This window comes from Hyla sarda, chromosome 11 (assembly GCF_029499605.1).
Source record: "Hyla sarda isolate aHylSar1 chromosome 11, aHylSar1.hap1, whole genome shotgun sequence".
In the NCBI taxonomy this organism is placed as follows: domain Eukaryota; kingdom Metazoa; phylum Chordata; class Amphibia; order Anura; family Hylidae; genus Hyla; species Hyla sarda.
In genome coordinates, this window is record NC_079199.1 from 92172645 (window position 1) to 92194522 (window position 21878).

General features: G+C 43.1%; 1 protein-coding gene across 1 annotated transcript in view; it reads right to left on the bottom strand.

The window, feature by feature from the left end:
* The window catches only part of LOC130294958 (embryonic protein UVS.2-like), a 39979-nt gene extending 18684 nt beyond the window's left edge, over window positions 1-21295 (bottom strand). Inside the window, exons 1-6 of the mRNA XM_056545114.1 lie at window positions 21265-21295; window positions 19947-20090; window positions 17420-17537; window positions 14980-15158; window positions 3774-3858; window positions 1146-1273 (exon numbers count right to left, since the gene is read on the bottom strand). Coding sequence (XP_056401089.1) covers window positions 1146-1273; window positions 3774-3858; window positions 14980-15158; window positions 17420-17537; window positions 19947-20090; window positions 21265-21295 — 685 coding nt within the window. The remainder of the gene's footprint in view (window positions 1-1145; window positions 1274-3773; window positions 3859-14979; window positions 15159-17419; window positions 17538-19946; window positions 20091-21264) is intronic.
* Between the last annotated feature and the right edge of the window lie 583 nt (window positions 21296-21878).

A 21878-nucleotide genomic window follows, 5' to 3' on the forward strand; every position in this document is an offset into this window, starting at 1 on the left:
CCTCTGTATCTGTCAATTCAAATAATTTTGAAAACCCTGCTTTTTTATTTTTTATTAATCATTCAAGCTGGGGACAAGGTGATTTTTGGGCTCTCACTACTGTTACTGAGCCCATGAGAGTCCCCTCCATAGTGCACAGTTATTTCTTATACTCCTCATTAAGGGAAGCAGGAATTAGGTTGTTTACCAGTAGGACAAACACAGCTTCTTCCTTTCATTTGTCTGGCCAATAACAGGACAACACAGGGGGAAATTTATCAAAAATTGTGCAGAGGAAAACTTGGCCAGTTGCCCATAGCAACTAATCATATTGGCCTTGTTAAGAATGAAAGAAGCAATCTGATTGGTTGATATTCACAATTGGTCAACTTTTACGCTGCACAAGTTTTGATAAAGCTCCCCCATAGTCCTTACTGTTATGTCATGATTACATAGTGCTGGTAAACGTGCACTGGAATGAACAGGCTCTCACTTTTGCTGGGAAAAAACCTGGAGTGCTACTTTAAAGGGGTATTCCACCCCTAGACATTTATCGTGTATCCAAAGGATGTTTGATCGCGGGGGGTCCCCAGATCTCCCTGCTGCACCCGGCATTCGTTTAGAGCGTCGGGTGCAGCGCCGGAGACTCGTGACATCACGCCCATAACCCGCTCGTGATGTCATGGCCACCCCCTCTCAATGCAAGTCTATGGGAGGGGGTGTGATGTCCCTCCCATAAACTTGCATTGAGGGGCGTGGCCGTGATGTCACGTGCGGGGTATGGCCGTGATGTCACGAGTCTCCGGCACTGCACCCAACGTTCTAAACGAATGTCACGAGCCTCCGCCCCACATCGCCAGTAATCCAGCACATAGCGAAGTTCACTCCGTGCCACCAATGTCTGGCGTGCCGTAGCCGAGATCGCCGGGGTCCCCCTGCGATCAGACATCTGATCCCATGTCCTTTGCATAGGGGATAAGATGTCTAGGGGCGGAGCACTACTTTAGGTACCGTTATTTACTTTTATATCAAGGGGTAATGTGCAAAGGGTATTGTTCTGCTTCATTTGCTTTATTGGGATGATGGAGATTTTTCAAAATTTCAATGATGGTGCAAAACAATGGGGCTTCCTGTAATTGGCAAATTTTTTAGGGAAGCATACTTACTGCAGTTATAGAGTCTTTTTATTGCTTCCACGTCCAGGACACTGAGTCCGTCTCTTTGCCCTATGGCCACGTTTGGATTAGGGGTAGGTATGATGGTGGGTAAGGACGACTTCTCAGCGTAAGCATACCTAATGCAAATAGATAATATCCTTTGTCATTTTATATATTAGAGCAATATTTACTTGTGGTCTGGACTCTAGGTTCAGAACCTGTGGTCCCAGGCAGTATAGGCCATGCCTCTATTAGGTCATTCAAAGGAGCGATACCTTGTTAATTATCCTCAATTTTACCAAAAATAATACTATTTGTGTGGGGAAATTTATAAGAAAACCACGATTTTGCTAATTATGGAAGGTTTCGTTTTCATACTGTACACTTTACGGTAAAATAGACATGTTTTCTTTATTCTGTGGGTCAATATGATTAAAATGATACCCATGATTACATACTTTTCTATTATTGAGCCGCTTATAAAAATCGCAAACTTTTAAATCAAATTAGTGTGTTTAAAATCCCTCTATTTTGCTGACCTATAACTTTTTCATTATTCTGTATAAGCGGCGGTATGAGGGCTAATTTTTTGCGCCATGATCAGTACTTTTTTTTTATACCATATTTGCATATATAAAACTTTTAATACATTTTTTATTATACATTATACATATTATATTTACACACATGGTGATACCAAATATGTTTATTAAAAAACATTTTTTTTACACTTTTTGGGAGTAAAATGGGGGAAAAGGGACAATTAAAATTTTTGGTAATGAGAGGATTTTTCAATTTTTTTAACTTTTATTTTTGATAATTTTTTTTACTTTTATTTTTACACTTTAAAGGACATGTCCAGTGCTCACTTTTCTTATTGTATCCGTTCCGGGCTGCAAAATAAAAGAAAACAAACTTTCTCTTACCTGCCTACGCTCCCCCGATGCTCCGGTGCAGGTGTTCGGCAGCGATGTCCCGCCTCGGCCAGTGATAGGCTGAAGCTCCGTGTGACGTGCTGGGCTAACAGGAAGTAAAAAGAATACAGCCCAGGGACCGAACACCTGTACCGGAGCACCGGGGGAGCGTAGGCAGGCAAGAGAAAGCTTCTTTTCTTTTTTTTTTTTTTTTGCAGCCTGGAACGGATACAATAAGAAAAGTGAGCACCAGACATGTCCTTTAGTAGTCCCGATCGAGGACTATTTATAGCAATCATTACTAATACTGTGCAGTGCTATGCATAGGACATAGCACTGACAAGTATCATCAGTGATCTTCTGCTCTGGTCTGCTCGATCTCAGACCAGAGCAGAAGACCCTGGGAGACAGACGGAGGCAGGTGAGGGGACCTTCGTCCGCCATTACAGATGATCGGATTCAGTCCGCACTCCTGCAGATGCCGTGATTAATAACTGCATCTGAGGGGTTAATGGCCGACATCTGCGCGATCGCGGATGTCGGCCATTACCGTTAGATATATAGCTCGGTACTGCCGCACATGACCCGAGAATCGCTCCGATGCTCGCGGTCATGTACAGGACGTAAATGTACATCCTGGTGCATTAAGTACCACCACACCAGGACGCACATTTACGTCGTTAAGGAGTAAAGGAGTAAAAGGGGGGAATTTTGTTTTTGTTTTTTATTCAACTGGTGCCAGAAAGTTAAACAGATTTGTAAATTTATTTAAAAATCTTAATCCTTCCAGTACTTATCAGCAATTATATGCTCCACAGGAAGTTCCTTTCTTTTTTAATTTCCTTTCTGTCTGACCACAGTGCTTTCTGCTGACACCTCTGTCAATTTTAGGAACTCTCCAGAGCAGGATAGGTTTGCTATGGGAATTTGCTCCTGGTCTGGACAGTTCCTAAAATGGACAGAGTTGTCAGGAGAGAGCACTGTGGTAATTAAAAAAAGAAAAGAACTTCTTCTGGAACATACAGCAGCTGATAATTACTGGAAGGGTTCAGATTTTTAATAGAAGTAATTTACAAATCTAGGAAAAAATTGTATAACCAATCCTTCAAGGATTTTACCCCAAAAAAGGTACACAATGCTATTTAAATCAATATTGTAGAAATACTTCAATTATGGTTAATTATTTTTATTATTAAACATTTATAAAACAATAGAATAACAATAATAATATTATCCTGGCACAGATATGTAAAAAAATGTGATAATCCACTGGGCCCTAGTGGTATTAATCATCAAAAACTTCATATTCAGGCAACCATATAGAATATATTAGAGATTGCTGTATATCCCAGTCTGGAAAAAATATATTCAAAAGTCCTCTTCAATGTGGCTAATAAAAAAGAGCTTTTGCATTGGATGTTGTAGCAAAGAAAATCTTTGTAATAGATGTTATAATAAATAATGTAACATGTATATTGTTACTTGTTGCAGTCTTTGGACTGTAATAGTCTTTTAGCTGAGCCGTATAGAACACTGCTGGTACAATATATCTCACCCGCTCCTGTCAGATGTTGTCCTCTCCGCTCACCACACGCCGGTGAAATAAAATAAAAGAAAGATAAAAATTTTACAGCTCCTAGAATGCAAAAACACAAACAAAAAAGTACAGTACCTTCGAATTAAGGCTAAAATAGGCCAGTTATTAAGGGGCTAAGGCACTTACATGTTAAAATGCATCACTGAGTCATAATCGTATTCAAGGCTCAAATTTTGGGCACCATACACTACATCAAAAGCAGACTCAAATCCTGTAAATAAATAACCATAAAAGTTATTAGTCACAGTGTGAAGTATGTTATATATATGTGTGAACTTGGATCATCATAATAATAGTGATTTTATATCAAGACAGGAGGCCTTCACATTATGCACAAAATCTCTCTTTATTTGCACCAGCAGCAAAATAGTTAATGTAATAAATGGAGAAAAATAGGTGCACTCAAACATGCTATGTGTCCGTTAACAGCCAATCATATCTCAGCTCAGGTAACATGAGGTGCTGCAACAGGAAATTCCTCCTCTTTCTTGCTGCTTCCCAGTTGAGATAAGTCCTTGTAGTGTTTCTTGCGTTTATTGTCTACATAGTGTGCATTCTGTTATTTCTACTCCTTTTTGATTATATATACTTATATTTCCACTTCTTTTCCTATTCCAACCCCTTTGTTATATTATACGTTTATTTTCTATTACTTCCAATTCATTTTCACCGCATTTTTGTGCCTTTTGTAATGCCAAATGCGGTCTTTAATCGCTTCTCTCCCAAGGATGTCACCCCTACCCCAGTATCTGGCACCTCTGACATTTTCTCCGTCAAGGAGATTTTGGCGACCAAAGTGGTCAGGGGAAGAAGGTTTTTTTTGGTCGACTGGGAGGGCTGTGGTCCTGAGGAGAGATCTTGGGAGCTGGAGGAGAACATCTTGGACCGCAGCCTCATCCTCAGGTTCCTAGGTACCAAGAAGAGGGGGAAACCAAAGGGGGGGGGGTACTGTAATGCCGAGCGCTCCGGTCCCCGCTCCTGGACCGGAGTGCTTACGGCGTGTGTCCCCAGGCAGCGCTCTGGCGTCTCAGCGTGTGCTCCCCCGCTCTCTTGATTTAAAGGGCCAGTGCACCAGTGACTGGTGCCTGGTCTAATGTGGTTTATTAGGGGTTAAGGTTTTTGAGAGGCAGTGCTGTTTAGACTTAATTAGGCCTCACCTGTGCACTGCCTATGAGTACCATCTCCTCCCACAGCCTCCTGCCGCATCTTTGTTGCCTTGTGCCTGAGAGAAAGCATTCTTTGTTCCTGTGTCTCCCTGCCTGTTGTCGAACCCGTTGCTACTGACTACCGCCTGTGAACCGTTGCTGCCTGCCTTGACCATTTGTTCGTCCGACTACGCCTTTGCCTGATCCTCTTGTACCTTGCCTTATCTCAGCAGTCAGAGAGGTTGAGTCGCTACTGGGAGGAAAGACCTGGGGGTTACCTGCAGCAGCAAGTCCATCCCGCTTTGCGGCAGGCTCTGGTGAAAACCAGTAACTTCTTAGACTCTGTTTCCCTGGTACGTCCCACGTCATCACCTCTCTGGCTCAGCAGATCCACCACCAGCCTCCGCTACCAGCTACCAGCCCAGACCCTGACACCTTTCTTATCCCTCTTTAACTTATGATTCTTCAGCTGTTCATTCTATTATGCTATACGTATATTTCTTTATATATTTCCAATTTTTCATTTTTCTTTCCCCCTTTTATGACTTACGCACATTCGCCGTTATTATAATATCATCCTATTGCTCTATTCTTATTTCATCTTTCTTTTTCATCATTCCGGTTCTTTACTCACCTATTATTGCCGCTCATCACCCTTCCTGTCCTCCGGTCCCATTACCGGCTCTCTGCGGCGTGCGCACTCTCCTCTATATGGTCTCCTATGACACAGTTCTTTTAACTGTTGTCTCGAGAGATCTGCCTACTGGTGATCAGTATCGGCTTCCTGCTTTTCCCCTCAGACGCAGCGCTTGTCACTCATCTCAGTCACTCAACGAAGATTCTCCTCAGTATTTGCTCTTCTCGTTCCTATTGTCAATATTCATTATACTGCCTCAATATTATTACTCTTTATTAATATTACTACTTGTCTTATAATATTCGGTGCCTCATATAGTCAAATATATATTATATATTTATATATTCCTTCCTGACTAAAATATGTCTGAGAAGCAATCTCAAATACAAGACTCTGAATGCCTCACAGGTGACCAAATACAACACGTTGTGGATCAGTCCATATCTAACACTGTTCAGACTGCAGTTCATACTGCAATGGCCTCAATGCAAGAAAATATTACCAAGTCTGTGGCTCTGGCAATTGTTACAATTCACTGTTAGGAATCACGGCAGGAGTACAGCAGGTAGTGGATTCTCTGGGCCTGTGTGGATAGCGACTTGAGCTGTGCCAGGGAGCGGGGTCTAAGGTGCCACCGGTCTCCGCCAGAGCCCGCCGCGTCGGCGGGTGACACCCAGGTCGCTACCCCTGGCACAACTTCTCCACACAGGTAGCTGGGGGGTTACGTGGTACAGACAGAGACTGACAGGACGAGGCAGGCAGGATGGAAGGACAAGACAGGAACACAGGAACAAGAGAGACCGGAACTAGGGACAGGAAAAAGAACTCTGGAACAGGGTTAGGACTCTGGAACAAGGACTAGGACTCAAGAACAAGGACTAGGACTCTGGAACAAGGACTAGGACTCTGGAACAAGGACTAGGACTCAGGAACAAGGACAGACAACAAAGATCTGGCCGAGGGAGGAGCAAATACTTATGGATCAGAGGGCAGGTGCAGGTGCTTAAACTAATTGAGTACTGGCCTTTTAAGTAACAGAGCTCCAGCACGGGCGCGCCCTAGGGGCCAGAAGCACACATGCTGGAGCTGCAGGGACATCAGGGAGCAAGGACACAGGAAGGTGAGCGACGGGCTGAGATTCGCTGGAAGGCGCGTCCCGCGATGTGAATCACAGCCCCGCCGGCAACAGGAACAGAGAGAGCTCAAGGCCGGCGAGTCCAGTCGGAAGGCAACTGTAACAGCAATTTCACAGGCTAATGCTAAAAAGTCCACCCTTTTACTCCCTTGGACAATTTTTGTCCGCGGTTTACTCTGTCACCCAACTTTCCAAAGGTCTGCATAAACACAAAAAAGCTGATTTTAAAAGGCACTTTGACAAAGTTGATGACCTCTTCTCTGCCAAACAAAAGAAATTTGCTTCTAGAGATTCAGGTCAAGACCTCAATGTGGGCTTGCAACCAACCTGCAGCCAGCATACCGGTGATCAACAATTGCAACTCGAACCCTCCACCCATGAGGAAGCAATAACTGAACGGCTTAAGAAATCCTCCACTCGGGCTAAACCCGATTCATTTGAAGAAATTTCTGAACATTCTTCTGCGAATGACTCTGATTATTCAGACATTGAGGACTAGTGTTGAGCGGCATAGGCCATATTCAAATTCGCGATATTTCGCGAATACATGGACGAATATTCGTCATATATTCGCTAAATTCGCATATTCGTAATATTCGCGTTTATTTTCGCATATGCGAAAATTCGCGTATGCGAAAATTAGCATAAACCAAAATTAGCAGAAGCGAAAATTCGCAAATGCAAAAATTAGCATATGCAAATTTTCGCATATGCGAAAATTCGCACTCCAGTCTCATACAGTAGTATTAGAGTCTTCTTTACACCACACAAGCTGGAACCAGAGAGGGATGATCACTGTGATGTTTACTGTGGAAAAAAAACTAATTACAAAAAAAAAAATATATATTCGTAATTACGAATATATAGTGCTATATTCGCGAATATGCGATATTCGCGAATAAAATTCCCATTGCAAATATTCGCGAGCAACACTATTGACGACCCCTCTTTTTCTCATGAAATATCTGAGGGAAGTGATGATAACAAGAATGAAACTTTCCATAATGACAATGTGGTTCTAGATTCTACTGGTACCCCTTATTTTGACCCTACTCATATAAGGCATGCTCGTTCAGGGGAGTAGGTACCCCACCCGCAGGTGGCTCAATATATTGACCATTGGATAGATAAAGGCCTTAGATCGTTCTGCCAGGAATAAGTTGCGGGCTGAATGCCCACGGCCATGATTACCATCTAACCTTGCTCAGACACCTGAGATTGACCCTATTCTGACAAAATATCTTCTTAAAACGGGAACAAATCCCAAAAAAGGGCTTGATAGATCCATTAAAGCATTACATGACAAATTTTTGGACATACTAGGACCTTTAACTAAAATCCTTGACTTATCTGAACAGTCAATCGCTACTGGTGAACCTATTGATGGGCAAGTTTTGAGATGCTGGGTTCAAAGAGCCATTTGTTTCCATGGCAATACTAATGCCACCTTCTGCACCGAGCGCAGACGTTCCATCCTTCTCAAGATGGATCCCCAATCAACCCACCTGGCCACCTCAGAGCCGTCAACACCAAATTATGGTTTACTGTTTGGTGAGCCATTTATTAAAGAAATTAGCAAGTTTGTTTTATCCCTGGAGAAAGCCTAGGCTTCATTAAAGGGTAAGGTTTTCACCAGGGCTGGGAAAGGCCGGGGTCGGTTTCCCAGCCGCTCATATTAATACAGACCCCAACAAAGACCTCAATACCAACCTGAAAAACCAAAATATCCCACTATTCCACCCAAGCAACTCCTTTCTTCCTCTATTGAGGATGCCCCTGGCAGACCAAGGGACAACGTGGAGCATCCCATTCCAGACCTGCACCAGGTAAGTCTCCTCAATCTTCCTTCTTACCTTCTTACTTTATTGGTTACCAAATAGAGTTCTTTTCAATTCCAATCCAAACTCAACCAATACATTTTTCAAAAGAAGACCATCTTCTAATAGAGTCAGAAATTCAGAAGTTATACTCCAAAAATGCCATTATCCTGGTACCTCTCAAATCCTTGGGTTTTATCAGCAACCTCTTATTGGTAAAAAAAAAAAAAAAAAAGAAGGATGGAGGTTACCAACCTGTTATAAATTTAAGAATACTCAACAATTTTGTGATTTATCAACACTTCAAGATGGAAGGAATCCATCTTTTGAGAGATCTCCTGTGTCAAGGCGATTTGTTGGTAAAAATTGACCAAAAAGATGCATATCTCACGGTCCCCTTCCATCCAACCTCACAATCTTTTCTTCAATTCAACTTATGCGAATAAGTGGATGAATATTTGTCATATATTCGCTAAATTTGCATATTCGTAATATTCGCATTTTATTTTCACATATGCGAAAATTCGCATATGCGAAAATGCGCACGCCAGTCTCACACAGTAGTATTAGAGCCTTCTTTACACCACACAAGCTGGAAACAGAGAGGGATGATCACTGTGATGTGTACTGTAAAAAAAAAAAAAAAGAATATTCGTAATTACGAATATATAGTGCTATATTCGCGAATATTCGCGAATTCGCAAATATGTGATATTTGTGAATAAAATTCGCATTGCGAATATTTGCGAGCAACACTATTTAAGAGAAGGCTTGGGGTACTCAGACGCGATTCCCCTTTCTTTGGAAGCCAGATAAAAAACCTCTTTGGTGGCTTCATCATATGCAGGAATGGAATGGAAAAACAATCTTCAATGCGAAACCAGATCTGATTTTATAATCCAATGCCAGTCTTTTCAGTTGGGGCACGCAATGTGGATCTCTATCCACAGGAGGAAAATGGTACCCTTCGGAGTCACTACTTCACATCAATTGCCTCGAATTGATGGCAGGCTTTTTGACCCTGAAGAGTTTCGTGAAAGATATGCATCACTCTTGCATACTCCTCCGTATAGACAATATAATTGCAGTCCAGTTCCATCAACCGCCAAGATGCACGAAATCCAAGATCCAAGCCAACATCACCAAAGAAATATGGCATCTTTGTCTGGACAGACATCTTATTCTGAAGGTGGAATATCTTCTAGGCCTTTCCAATTGCGTAGCGGATTGGAACTCTCATTACCTATCCGACTACAGCAATTGGAGTTTGGATCCCTCCGTTTTTCACAGCATCAACCACCTCTGGGGTCCTCTTTATTCAGATCTATTTGCATCCCATCTCAATCATCAGCTTCCACGCTTCTTCAGCTGGCGCCCGGATCCGTAATCCCTGGGTTTGGATGCTCTGATCCAGAATTGGCCTCAAGAGATTCTGTATGCTTTTTTCCCCTTTTTCTCTGATTCCCAGACTTCTGCTACAGATTTTGATTTGAGAAGCGACCATGATTCTGATCACCCCCTGGTTTCCAGCTCAATCATGGTTTCCTCAACTTTTGGAAAATAGGCTTTCCGAGGTTAATCCTGTCTTTTCCAACTTTACTTCAAGATCCAATCAGGAATCCTCATCCCTTAATCCTATTGAATCAACTTGAGGCTATTGAATTTTTGAGGCCTGGGCTCCAAGTACCTGGTCTGCTTACAGATCAGTCTGGAAACTTTGGGTTTGTTGGTGCTCTGAATGGATTCTGGATCCCGTTCTTGCACCTATCCCACATATCTTACATTATCTTATTATACTTTAAACTTGTATAGATTGGGTATTTCTTTCTATCAAGCCCCTGTGGATCTTCTCCCTAAAGGTAAACTTCCTTTAGTCTGTAAACTCCTTAAGGGTATTCGTTTTAAACAACCTCCTTTACCCAAGTATCAATCGACTTGGGATGTTAATCTTCTCTTATCCTTATTTTCTTCCAGGGAAGATAATGAATCTTTATCTTTAAAACTCTTATCTTTTAAACTAACCTCCCTCTTATGCTTAGTTTCCATCAAGAGAGTGTCAGACGTCCGAGCTCTAGACATTTCTCATAGACAGTTTACACCCGAAGGTCTTTTATTTTCAATTTCTAGACGTACGAAAACTAATTTACACACTGTATTTTATCCAGCTTTCCTTTTCAAAATAAATTATGCTTAGTTAGATGTCTTCAAACCTATGAGGCTAAAACTGCTTCTCTCCGTCATCCTTCCAATTCTCAACTACTTATTTTCTATTGCAAGCCTCATTTACCATTTTCTTCTGCAACTCTAGCAAGATGGGTTAGGCAATCCATGGCTTTTGCTGGCATTGATATTTCTGCTTTTGGTGCTCACTCTACTGGAGGAGCAATTTCTACTAAACTTGTTCAAACAGGAGCCTCCTTTTCTGATATTCTTGAAGCGGACAACTGGTCCTCTGACTCTACCTTTAACCCTTTAACGACGCAGGACATATATTTTCGTCCTGCGCCGACTCCCGCGATTTGAAGCGGGATCGCACCGCGATCCTGCATCATATTGCGTCGGTCCCGGTGCTCATCAACGGCCGGGACCCGCGGCTAATACCACACATCGCCAATCGCGGCGATGTGCGGTATTAACCCTTTAGAAGCGGCGGTCAAAGCTGACCGCCTCTTCTAAAGTGAAAGTGACCCGGCTGCTCAGTCGGGCTGTTCGGGACCGCCGCAGTGAAATCGCGGAGTCCCGAACAGCTGACAGGACACCGGGAGGGCCCCTACATGCCTCCTCGGTGTCCGATCGGCGAATGACTGCTCCGTGCCTGAGATCCAGGCAGGAGCAGTCAAGCGTCGAAAACACTGATCACAGGCGTGTTAATACACGCCTGTGTAAAAGATCAGTGTGTGCAGTGTTATAGGTCCCTATGGGACCTATAACACTGCAAAAAAAATGTAAAAAAAAAAGTGTTAATAAAGGTAATTTAACCCCTTCCCTAATAAAAGTTTGAATCACCCCCCTTTTCCCATATAAAAAATAAAACAGTGTAAAAAAAAAAAAATTAATAAACATATGTGGTATCGCCGCGTGCGTAAATGTCCAAACTATAAAAATATATAATTAATTAAACCGCACGGTCAATGGCGTACGCGCAAAAAAATTCCAAAGTCAAAAAAAGCGCATTTTTGGTCACTTTTTATACCATTAAAAAATGAATAAAAAGTGATCAAAAAGTCCGATCAAAACAAAAATCATACCGATAAAAACTTCAGATCACGGTGCAAAAAATGAGTCCTCATACCGCCCTGTACGTGGAAAAATAAAAAAAATTATAGGGGTCAGAAGATGACATTTTTAAACGTATACATTTTCCTGCATGTAGTTATGATTTTTTCCAGAAGTGCGACAAAATCAAACCTATATAAGTAGGGTATCATTTTAACCGTATGGACCTACAGAATAATGATAAGGTGTAATTTTTACCGAAATATGCACTGCGTAGAAACGGAAGCCCCCAAAAGTTACAAATTGGCGTTTTTTCTTCGATTTTGTCGCACAATGATTTTTTTTCCGTTTCGCCGTGCATTTTTGGGTAAAATGACTAATGTCACTGCAAAGTAGAATTGACAACGCAAAAAATAAGCCATAATATGGATTTTTAGGTGGAAAATTGAAAGGGTTATGATTTTTAAAAGAAAAGAAGGAAAAAACGAAAGTGCAAAAACGGAAAAACCCTGAGTCCTTAAGGGGTTAAAGGGTTTTTCCAGGAAAAACCTTTTTTCTATATAACAACTGGCTCCAGAAAGTTAAACAGATTTGTAAATTACTTCTATTAAAAAAATCTTAATCCTTTCAGTACTTATGAGCTGCTGAAGTTGAGTTGTTCTTTTCTGACTAAGTGCTCTCTGATGACACCTGTCTCGGGAACTGTCCAGAGTAGAAGAAAATCCCCATAGCAAACCTCTTCTATTCTGTGCAGTTTCCGAGACAAGCAGAGATGTCAGCAGAGAGTACTGTTGACAGACAGAAAAGAACAACTCAACTTCAGCAGTTGATAATTGTTGGAAGGATTAAGATTTTTTAATAGAAGTAATTTATACAAATCTGTTTAACTTTCTGGAGCCAGTTGATATACAAAAAAAAGTTTTCTTCCTGGAATACCCCTTTAAAACATTTTATTTTAGACTTGACTCCCATGTCTTTATGTCTCTTTTTAACTCTTTATGTTTTTTTATGCTACATATTATTAATATTATTCTTTAAGCTTTAAAATTGTATAATGCGAATGCCTTCTGTTTTGCCTCCTGTCTTGTATAAAATCGAAGATTTTCCTACTCTTGGCAACAAAAAATATAGATTTTATGAAAGTCAGGAGGCAAGCATTATCCCTCCCATATACTTACCCAACCCGTTCATATTATTGTTCTTTTATTTTTTTCGCTTACTAAACTTCATATTCTTTGGATGACCTTCAATTCTTGTTCATGTTTCCAGTTTCCGATTCTTTTTCATACTTGGATCTACTGTTTTTTTGTTAAGAATTTGTTCCTGTTCTACATTATCGACTCCTTCACACCAAGAAAGAGGAGGAATTTCCTGTTACAGCAACTTATGTTACCTGACCTAAGATATGATTGGCTGTTAAAGGACACATAGCATGTTTGAGTGCACCTATTTACCTGTATACCTTGTTCAAAGTTTTTTCTCCATTTATTACACTAACTATTTTGCTGCTGGAGCAAGTAAAGAGAGGTTTATTGCATAATGCTCGTCTCCTGTCTTTCATAAAATCTATGTTTTTCATCACCAAGAGTAAGAAAATCTTAAATTATATAATGATCTTATTTAAAGGTATGTGTGGAGAGGGTGTAGTTGTCACTACCGTATAGTCCCCATCTAGTGTGGAGTCAGCAGGTACACGGATGGTCGCTCCGAAGGTCCGGGCGGTGCTCACAGCAGACTAGCAGCAGCAGGAATAATTAACACAGGTGTAAGAACGAACATCTGCGGCACACATCATGGATCCAACACACCTTTATTGTAAGCTTATGCAGAGCACAGGCATGTGCTCTGCATAAGCTGACAATAAAGTTGTGTTGGATCCATGACGTGTGCCGCAGACGTTAATTCTTACACCTGTGTATCTTATTTAAAGGTGTGCTCCGGTGAAAAACATCCTTTCCCCTATCCAAAGGGCTCCTCCCATAGACATGAATGGAGGGGGCATGGCGGCTGTAGTTGCCAGTCATTTTGGCACGAAGCAGAGTTCGCTCTGTGCACGGATGACCGGGATGCCGCACCAGAGATTGTGGGGGTCCCCAGTGGCAGGACCCTGCGATCTCTGGCGTGGCACCCTGGTCATCCGTGCACAGAGCGAACTCCGCTTCATGTCGGATGACTGGCGACTACAGCCGCAACGCCCCCTCCATTCATGTCTATGGGAGGAGGCGTGCTGGCTACGTACTAGCCAACATGCCCCCTCCCATAGACATGAATGGAGGGGGCATGGTGTGACGTCACAAACAGGGAAGTTCCAACCTTCTGTGTTCCGGATGCCCCCACTGCCGGCTCGAAAATCGCGGGGGTCCATAGCGACGGGACCCCCGCTAACAGACATCTTATCCCCTATAATTTGGATAGTGGATAAGATGTTTTTTGCCGACCCTCCCCACTTCTCTACTCTATCTCTCATGTGTTAACACTGCAGAAAATGCCTACACAGCCAGTCACTGGCTTAGGAGGGTCCCTGCTGCAGTTAGTGACTGGCTAAGTTAGCATTTTCTGCAGGGGAAAATCTTCAGATGGGATCAGGAGCTGATGAAATAATGCTGGCCATGCTTCAGGGGCTATTTCTCATTCTCTCCAATCAGGTGATGGGCTGTTTACCAGAAGTACACACACAGGACTTCCTCTCTTAGTTGTCTTGCCAATCACAACATAGCACAACACTCAGTGCTGGTAAAAGTGCACTGAACCAGTTGATTCTGTGCTGGGGAATTATTTATTTAGTACTGCACTATAGATGGTATTGGACGGTAAGAAGGGGTTACTGATATACTGTGTATGCAAGGTGCTGTGTGATCAAAAATACAAGAAACAGATGCAACAATGAGTGGGTTACACTAGCTTTTGAGAAGTTAAAAGGAGGGGGGGGGGGATAAGAATTCAGCACTATGGACATGCAGCAGTTGAAAGGGAAGACTATTTACTGTACCTTTATGGGTCATCTTCAGCAGGTAGAATGCCTCAGCTTGCAAGTACACAGCCCAGCTTTCTCAGGCTTTCTCTCCCTCTCCTGCACAGAGTGCATGCTAAGCCCTGCCCCTATTTCCTGCAATTAGCTTCCTGCAAGTTACTAGAGACAGATTTCAACATGAAATGGCAGATTGCAAAGAAGGGGACACCTATTGGACACAACTTTAGGTCTATTTTTCTGGGGTAAGAAGTTATTTTTGGTAAAGGAGGTGATTTACAAATATGACAGGAATCATATAACCTATGACATGGAGGGAAGTTTCTTGAAATAACACTTGATTTAAACATTTGATCAGATATGATATTATAAAAAAAAAGGTCATCATGTATATGTTAAAGCATTGTACAGTACCTGGTGCTATGTTTTCATAATTTATGATGATGTATTTATCGCGATCAGGCCGACTAATCTCATGATAGAATCCTAGAGCGTGATTTAGCTCATGTTGTATGACCCCTCTGAACATGCAGCCGGGGGCTTCTAATTGTACAGCTTGAGCTCCTCCAAGTCTTCCAACAACAGAAAGACAACTGGGATAACAGAAACAGAAGGAAACAAATGTAGTTTGATCTACAATATTTTATTTAGACTAGGTCATAAGGATTAGTGTTGCTGGCGAATATTCGCAATTCGAATTTTATTGGCGAATATCGCATATTCGCGAATTTGCGAATATTCGCGAATATAGCGCTATATATTCGTAATTACGAATATTCATTTTTTTTATTTTTTTTATTTAATTTTTTTTCACAGTACACATCACAGTGATCATCCCTCTCTGCTTCCAGCTTGTGTGGTGTAAAGAAGGCTCTAATACTACTGTGTGAGACCGGCGTGCGAATTTTCGCATATGCGAAAATTTGCATATGCTAAACACACGAATGTTTACATATGCGAAAATACAGCGAGAATATTACGAATATGCGAATATTCGCGAATATTCGTCCATATATTCGCGAATTCGAATATGGCCTATGCCGCTCAACACTAATAAGGATATACTCTCTAATCATTACTAACTAGTAGTGTTGCTCGCAAATATTCGCAATGCGAATTTTATTCGCGAATATCGCATATTCGCGAATTCGCGAATATTCGCGAATATAGCACTATATATTCGTAATTACGAATATTCGTTTTTTTTTTGTTTTTTTTTCACAGTACACATAACAGTGATCACCCCTCTCTGCTTCCAGCCTGTGTGGTGTAAAGAAGGCTCTAATACTACTGTGTGAGACTGGCTTGCGAATTTTCGCATATGCGAAAATTTGCATATGCTACTTTTCGCATATGCAAATCTTTGTTTATGCTTATTTTGAATATGCTAATTTTCGCATACGCGAATATGCGCATATGCGAAAATAAAACGAGAATATTACGAATATGCGAATATCCGCGAATATATTACGAATATTCGTCAATATATTCGCGAATATTCGCGAATTCGAATATGGCCTATGCCGCTCAACACTACTAACTAGGGTTGTCAGGCAAACAGTCATTTATGAATACTCTGTCTCTGGCTACTGGAGTCTTTAGCTTTAGGCTGACTTGTCACTGTATAGTAGACAGAAAAGGGGAAAGCAGTCAAACCATGATCCGGATATATTAGAGGTAATCCAGATGTAGCATAAAGAAACTTGGGCACATAGGAGATGATCCTGAACTTCTGTCTCTCTGTGCACAGTCTAAGGTGCGTCAGCAGCATGGATGGTATGATAGAGCAGCAATGAGCAGACTAAATTGTGTGTTAAGCCCTGGGTTAAGAACACTTACTTACAGAGTTGTCCCCTTAGTGTCTCTCTCTCTCTGTCTCCCTGCAGCCTGTGTACATTCCCATGCACTCTCCCTCCTCCCCTCCCCCATCCATAGAATTATTTTGCTTGTAATTTGATCCCTGAGTAAACTGAACAAAAAAAAAAACTGGACAAAAAAAAGCTAATTTTCCAAGAGGGAGGGGAAGAGAAAAGAAGCTCCAAGACAGGAGAAATAAGCTTTTATTTCTAATAAGATATTTTACAAAGTTTGATGAAACGACTGTGTCTATTGAACAAAAAAAAAATGCCTACCTCTTTTTGCTGTCACCATTTTTTTGTGCTAACCACCTACAGGCACATGGCAGATAGAAGTCCATATGAGCGCTCATTGGAGGAGACAGAAATAACTGCTGTAATATCAATCACAGACGTATTGTGTGGTTTTAGAGCCACATGCTGGTGTATAGCAAAATGGATAGAATATTTTTATTAAACCATATTAGAAATTGTTTATTTCCAGCATTCTACAACTGGTAAGCTAAGTAAATAAATAAATGAATACATAAGTAGGCTGCCGGTGCCAGCAGCCTTCAGAACGACTTATGGCTCCACCGTAACACCACTAATTCTACCCCTACAGTGCCTGCAGCTCCACATACTCCTTCACTAGTTCCACCTCTTTATCAGATTGGGTGCCACCCACTAAAAGAGGTACAAACCTTCCCCTCACATTTACGTGTACCCATCAGTCACAGGACCCAATCCCAACCCTGGTAAACCCAAGAAGCATGACTAGTGAGTTTTAGCAGTAACCAACAGTTTGGTATTGACCTATTGGAAAACCCAATCAATATGAGTTATATGATATACACATAATAATTGCAATGATAAAAATTTTTGGTTAAAGTGACCCCTTAGCAAGTACATTGCAATAACTTCCTCATCCTCTTACAGTACAATGCAAATGCTGTTCTGCCCAGGCTTTGTCCTAGTCACAGACTGATAGGGTGCTGGCTGATAGCATCAAAACTTACCCATCAGAAGAGATAATGCTTAGATAAGCTAGTTCTTCTGATCTCGGCACAAAGCGCACACAGGTCAAGGATTCGAATTCTTGCATTGCATTCCGAATCACATTCAGATGATCATAACCTTGTGAAGTGAAGATGATGTTATTGATGTATAAACAGGGAGATCCCTTAAAGGGGTACTCCGGCGCTAAGAAATCTTATCCCCTATCCAAAGGGGGACCACCGTGATCTTTCACGCAACATACCGTTACCATCTAGCCCCCGGAGCATGTTCGCTCTGGGTCTGATGACTGTCGATCACGGGCTGGAGTGTTGTGACCTCACGGCTCTGCCCCCATGTGACGTCATGCTCCGCCCCGTCAATGCAAGCCTAGGGGGTGGGGCGTGACAGATGCGTGAAAGATCACGGGGATCCCCATCGGCGGGATCCCCGCGATCAGGCATCTTATCCCCTATCCTTTGGATAGGGGATAAGATGTCTTAGCGCCGGAGTACCCCTTTAGAGGGATACTCTGCTGGAAAAAAAATTTTTTAAACAACTAGTGCCAGAAAGTTAAACAGATTTGTAAATTACTTCTATTTAAAAATCTTAATCCTTCCCGTACTTATCAGCTGCTGCATGCTCTACAGGAAGGACCTCTGTCCTTTTTAGGAACAGTCCAGAGTAGGAGCAAATCCCCATAGCAAACCTCTCCTGATCTGGACAGTTCCTGACATGGACAGAGGTGTCAGCAGAGAGCACTATGGTCAGACAGAAAGGAAATTCAAAAAGAAAAGCACTTTCTGTGGAACATACAGCAGCTGATAAGTATTGGAAGTATTACCGTGTTTCCCCAAAAATACACCCTACCCCAAAAATAAGCCCTAGCTGGGTGGGCTGCAATATAAGCCCTACCCCGAAAATAAGACCTAAACCAGTGGTCTCCAACCTGCGGACCTCCAGATGTTGCAAATGTTTGCAACATCTGGAGGTCCGCAGGTTGAAGACCACTGACCTAGACAATGCCCGTGCTGCAAATATTAAAAAACAAACTTTAACTTACCTTCGTCCTCCGTTCCCCCATTGCTAAGGAACCAGCCTCATGGTCCCTCTGCTGTTCTTGCTGCTACCTGGGGATGGGAACGTCACAGAGCCTTCAGCCAATTACCGGCCGCAGCGATGTCCCGCCCCGGCCAGTGATAGGCTGAGCCCACTGTCATGTAAGGAGCTCTGGCCGGCTTCTTACATGACAGTGCGTTTAACCTATCATTAGCCGGGGCGGGACATCGCTCCGTCCGGTGTTAGGCTGACGGCTGTCCGACGTTCCTGTCCCCAGCGTGAGGCCGACGTAGGTGAGTTAAAGTTCATTTTCCTTATCTTTTGCAGCCCGGGCATAGGGATACAGCGTACAGCAGTGGTCTCCAACCTGCGGACCTCCAGCTGTTGCAAAACTACAACTCCCAGCATGCCCGGACAGCCGTTGGCTGTCCGGGCATCCTGGGAGTTGTAGTTTTGCAACATTTGGAGGTCCGCAGGTTGGAGACCACTGGCGTACAGTATAGAGTTCCATTGCCGGTGGCCCCTAACAAAGAGGAGGAGGGCAGTGCTTGGGGTGACATATGTGAGTAGTACCCCGCTGGGCTGATAATTAATTGGGGGGGGAACAGAACAGCGCTGGTGGGTCACATGATTTGGGGGGGGGGGAGCAGAACAGCGCTGGCGGGTCACATGATTTGGGGGGGGCAGAACAGAGCTGGCGGGTCACATGATTTGTTGGGGGGGAGCAGAACAGCACTGGCGGGTCACATGATTTGGTGAGGGGGGGAGCAGAACAGCGCTGGCAGGTCACATGATTTGGTGGAGAGGGAGCAGAACAGCGCTGGCGGGTCACATGATTTGGGGAGGAGCAGGACAGCGCGGCGGGTCACATGATTTGGTGGGGGGAGCAGAACAGCACTAGCAGGTAACATGATTTGGTGGGGGGAGCAGAACAGCGCTGGTGGGTCACATGATTTGGTGGGGGGAGCAGAACAGCGCTGGAGGGTCACATGATTTGGTGGGGGGAGCAGAACAGCGCTCGTGGGTCACATGATTTGGGGGGGAGCAGAACAGCGCTGGCTGGTCACATGATTTGGTGGGGGGGAGCAGAACAGCGCTGGCGGGTCACATGATTTGGTGGGGGGGAGCCGAACAGCACTGGCGGATAACATGATTTGGTGGGGGGGGCAGAACAGAGCTCGCGGCTCACATGATTTGGAAGAAATACCGTTATATACTGTGGAACCACCATAAGTTACAAAAATACCGTGATAGACATATTTGGTCATACCGCCCAGCTCTAGTACATACCGGAAATAAGCCCTACCCTGAAAGTAAGCCCTAGTGTGCTTTTTGTGACTAAAAGACCCAGTCTAAGATTATTAAATAGAAGTAATTTACAAATCTGTTTAACTTTCTGGCACCAGTTGATTTAAGTAAATGTTTTCCAGCGGAGTACCTCTTTAAGTACATACAATATATTTATATGATGTATCAAATTCTGCAGCTTACTGTAATTTGAAACAAAGATATATGGCACTAGGACATTTCCGTTTTCAGATTTTGGCCATAGGCAGCCCTGACAGCCTAAGGTATAAATAACCTTCAAGTTCAATATGTCACCATTGATCCCTTGACGTTCGCTGACATTGAGCCCTTTGGAAGATAAAGAAACAGTATGAGCACGGTTTATGCTGGGATTGGAATGGACGTTCATTCGGTTAGACAATTGAATGTTTTTTGTATTATTTCAGTAGATACAATATTACACTGTTGCTTGTAAACATTGTAGACGATTATTGGGGTCTGTTGTTAACCCCTTCCTGACTCTCAGAATTTTCCTGAATTTTGATTTTGGGATTACGCTTTCTTCCTTTTTATGTTGTTTTATAAGGGATTATTTATTGTGAAACCATTTTACTTTTTACTGGTACCATATAATGTACAGTGGGGCAAAAAGTATTTAGTCAGCCACCAATTGTACAAGTTCTCCCACTTAAAAAGATGAGAGTCCTGTAATTTTCATCATAGCTATACCTCAACTATGAGAGACATAATGAGAAAAACAAATCCATAAAATCACTTTGTCTGATTTTTTAAGCATTTATTTGCAAACTATGGTGGAAAATAAGTATTTGGTCACCTACAATAAGCAAGATTTCTGGCTCTGACAGACCGGCTGGACACGCTGGCTATGAGTGCTCCCCTGCTCTGTCCGCTTCTGCTGGCGGGCCCGGGATTTGCATTGTGGGACACGCCCGCATGCGCATTTCAGGCCTTCACTCACCTTCCCTATCTGCTGTTGCTCCTGTAGTCTCGCATTGCCGGCGCGCGAGTCCCCGCCTCCTAGGGTGCGCGCGCTGGGGCTTTAAGATTTAAAGGGCCAGTGCGCCCTTGATTGTTGCTTTCACCTGTGCCTTGTCTATAATTGTAATCACCTCCCACACCTCCTTTCTGGATCTTTACACCTAGTGCCTCAGAGAAAGCAGTCATTGTGCTTGCCTTTCTGTGTTCCTGACTACCCTGTTTGTGACCGGTGGAAAAAGAAAAAAGGGGAGAGGGCTGCGCCTCGTGTATTACCCAGATACCAATCTGAGGAAGGAGGAAATACCCTCCGAAACTCATCATTGGAAACTCTATTAATAAACATAGTGCCTCCGGGCACTTTATTTTCCATACATATTGGTGTTTCATTAACATGGATCTGTGAACAGCGCCTAGACAAGGTTCAGTTTTTTTCTCTTCATTTCTGCTTGTGACCTGACTATGCTTCTGTGTCGCCAGCCTACTGACCTTGCTATGTCCTGGCTACGCTTCTGTACCACCTTACCTGTCTTCATGCCAGCCTCTCTACGTGTCATCTCTCCTGAGTCAAGATACACCTAGCAGCCTGTGTGGTCGAGTTGTGCAAGGGGTAGCGACCTGGGTGCTGCCTGCTGCAGCAGGACCATCCCGCTTTGTGACGGGCTCTGGTGAAAACCAGTGGCACCTTAGACTCCGCTCCCTGGTACGGCTCACGTCATCTTCCACACAGGTCCAGAGGATCCACTACCACCTGCCGTAACTGTAAGATCCGGCAGTGGATCCCACTGAGGTGCCTCTGCCAGATGTTACGGATCTTTCCACGGTCATTGCTCAACAGTCTCAGCAGTTAGCTCGTCAGGCGCAACGACTGATTCAATTGTCTGCCATGATGCAACAGCTTCTTGCCGCTCAGCAGAAACAACAGCAACAGCAGTTGCAACCTGCTCCTGTGTCTCCTCTTGTACCTGCAGCTCCTTCCAGATCCAAGCTTCGTTTATCTTTGTCCACGAAGTATGAAGGGGATCATAAGTTGTGTAGAGGCTTCGGGACTCAGTGCTCTATGCATTTGAAGCTCATGGCGGATCAGTTTCCAACAGAGCGAGCTAAAGTGGCCTTTGTGGTAAAGCCCTGGCCTGTGCT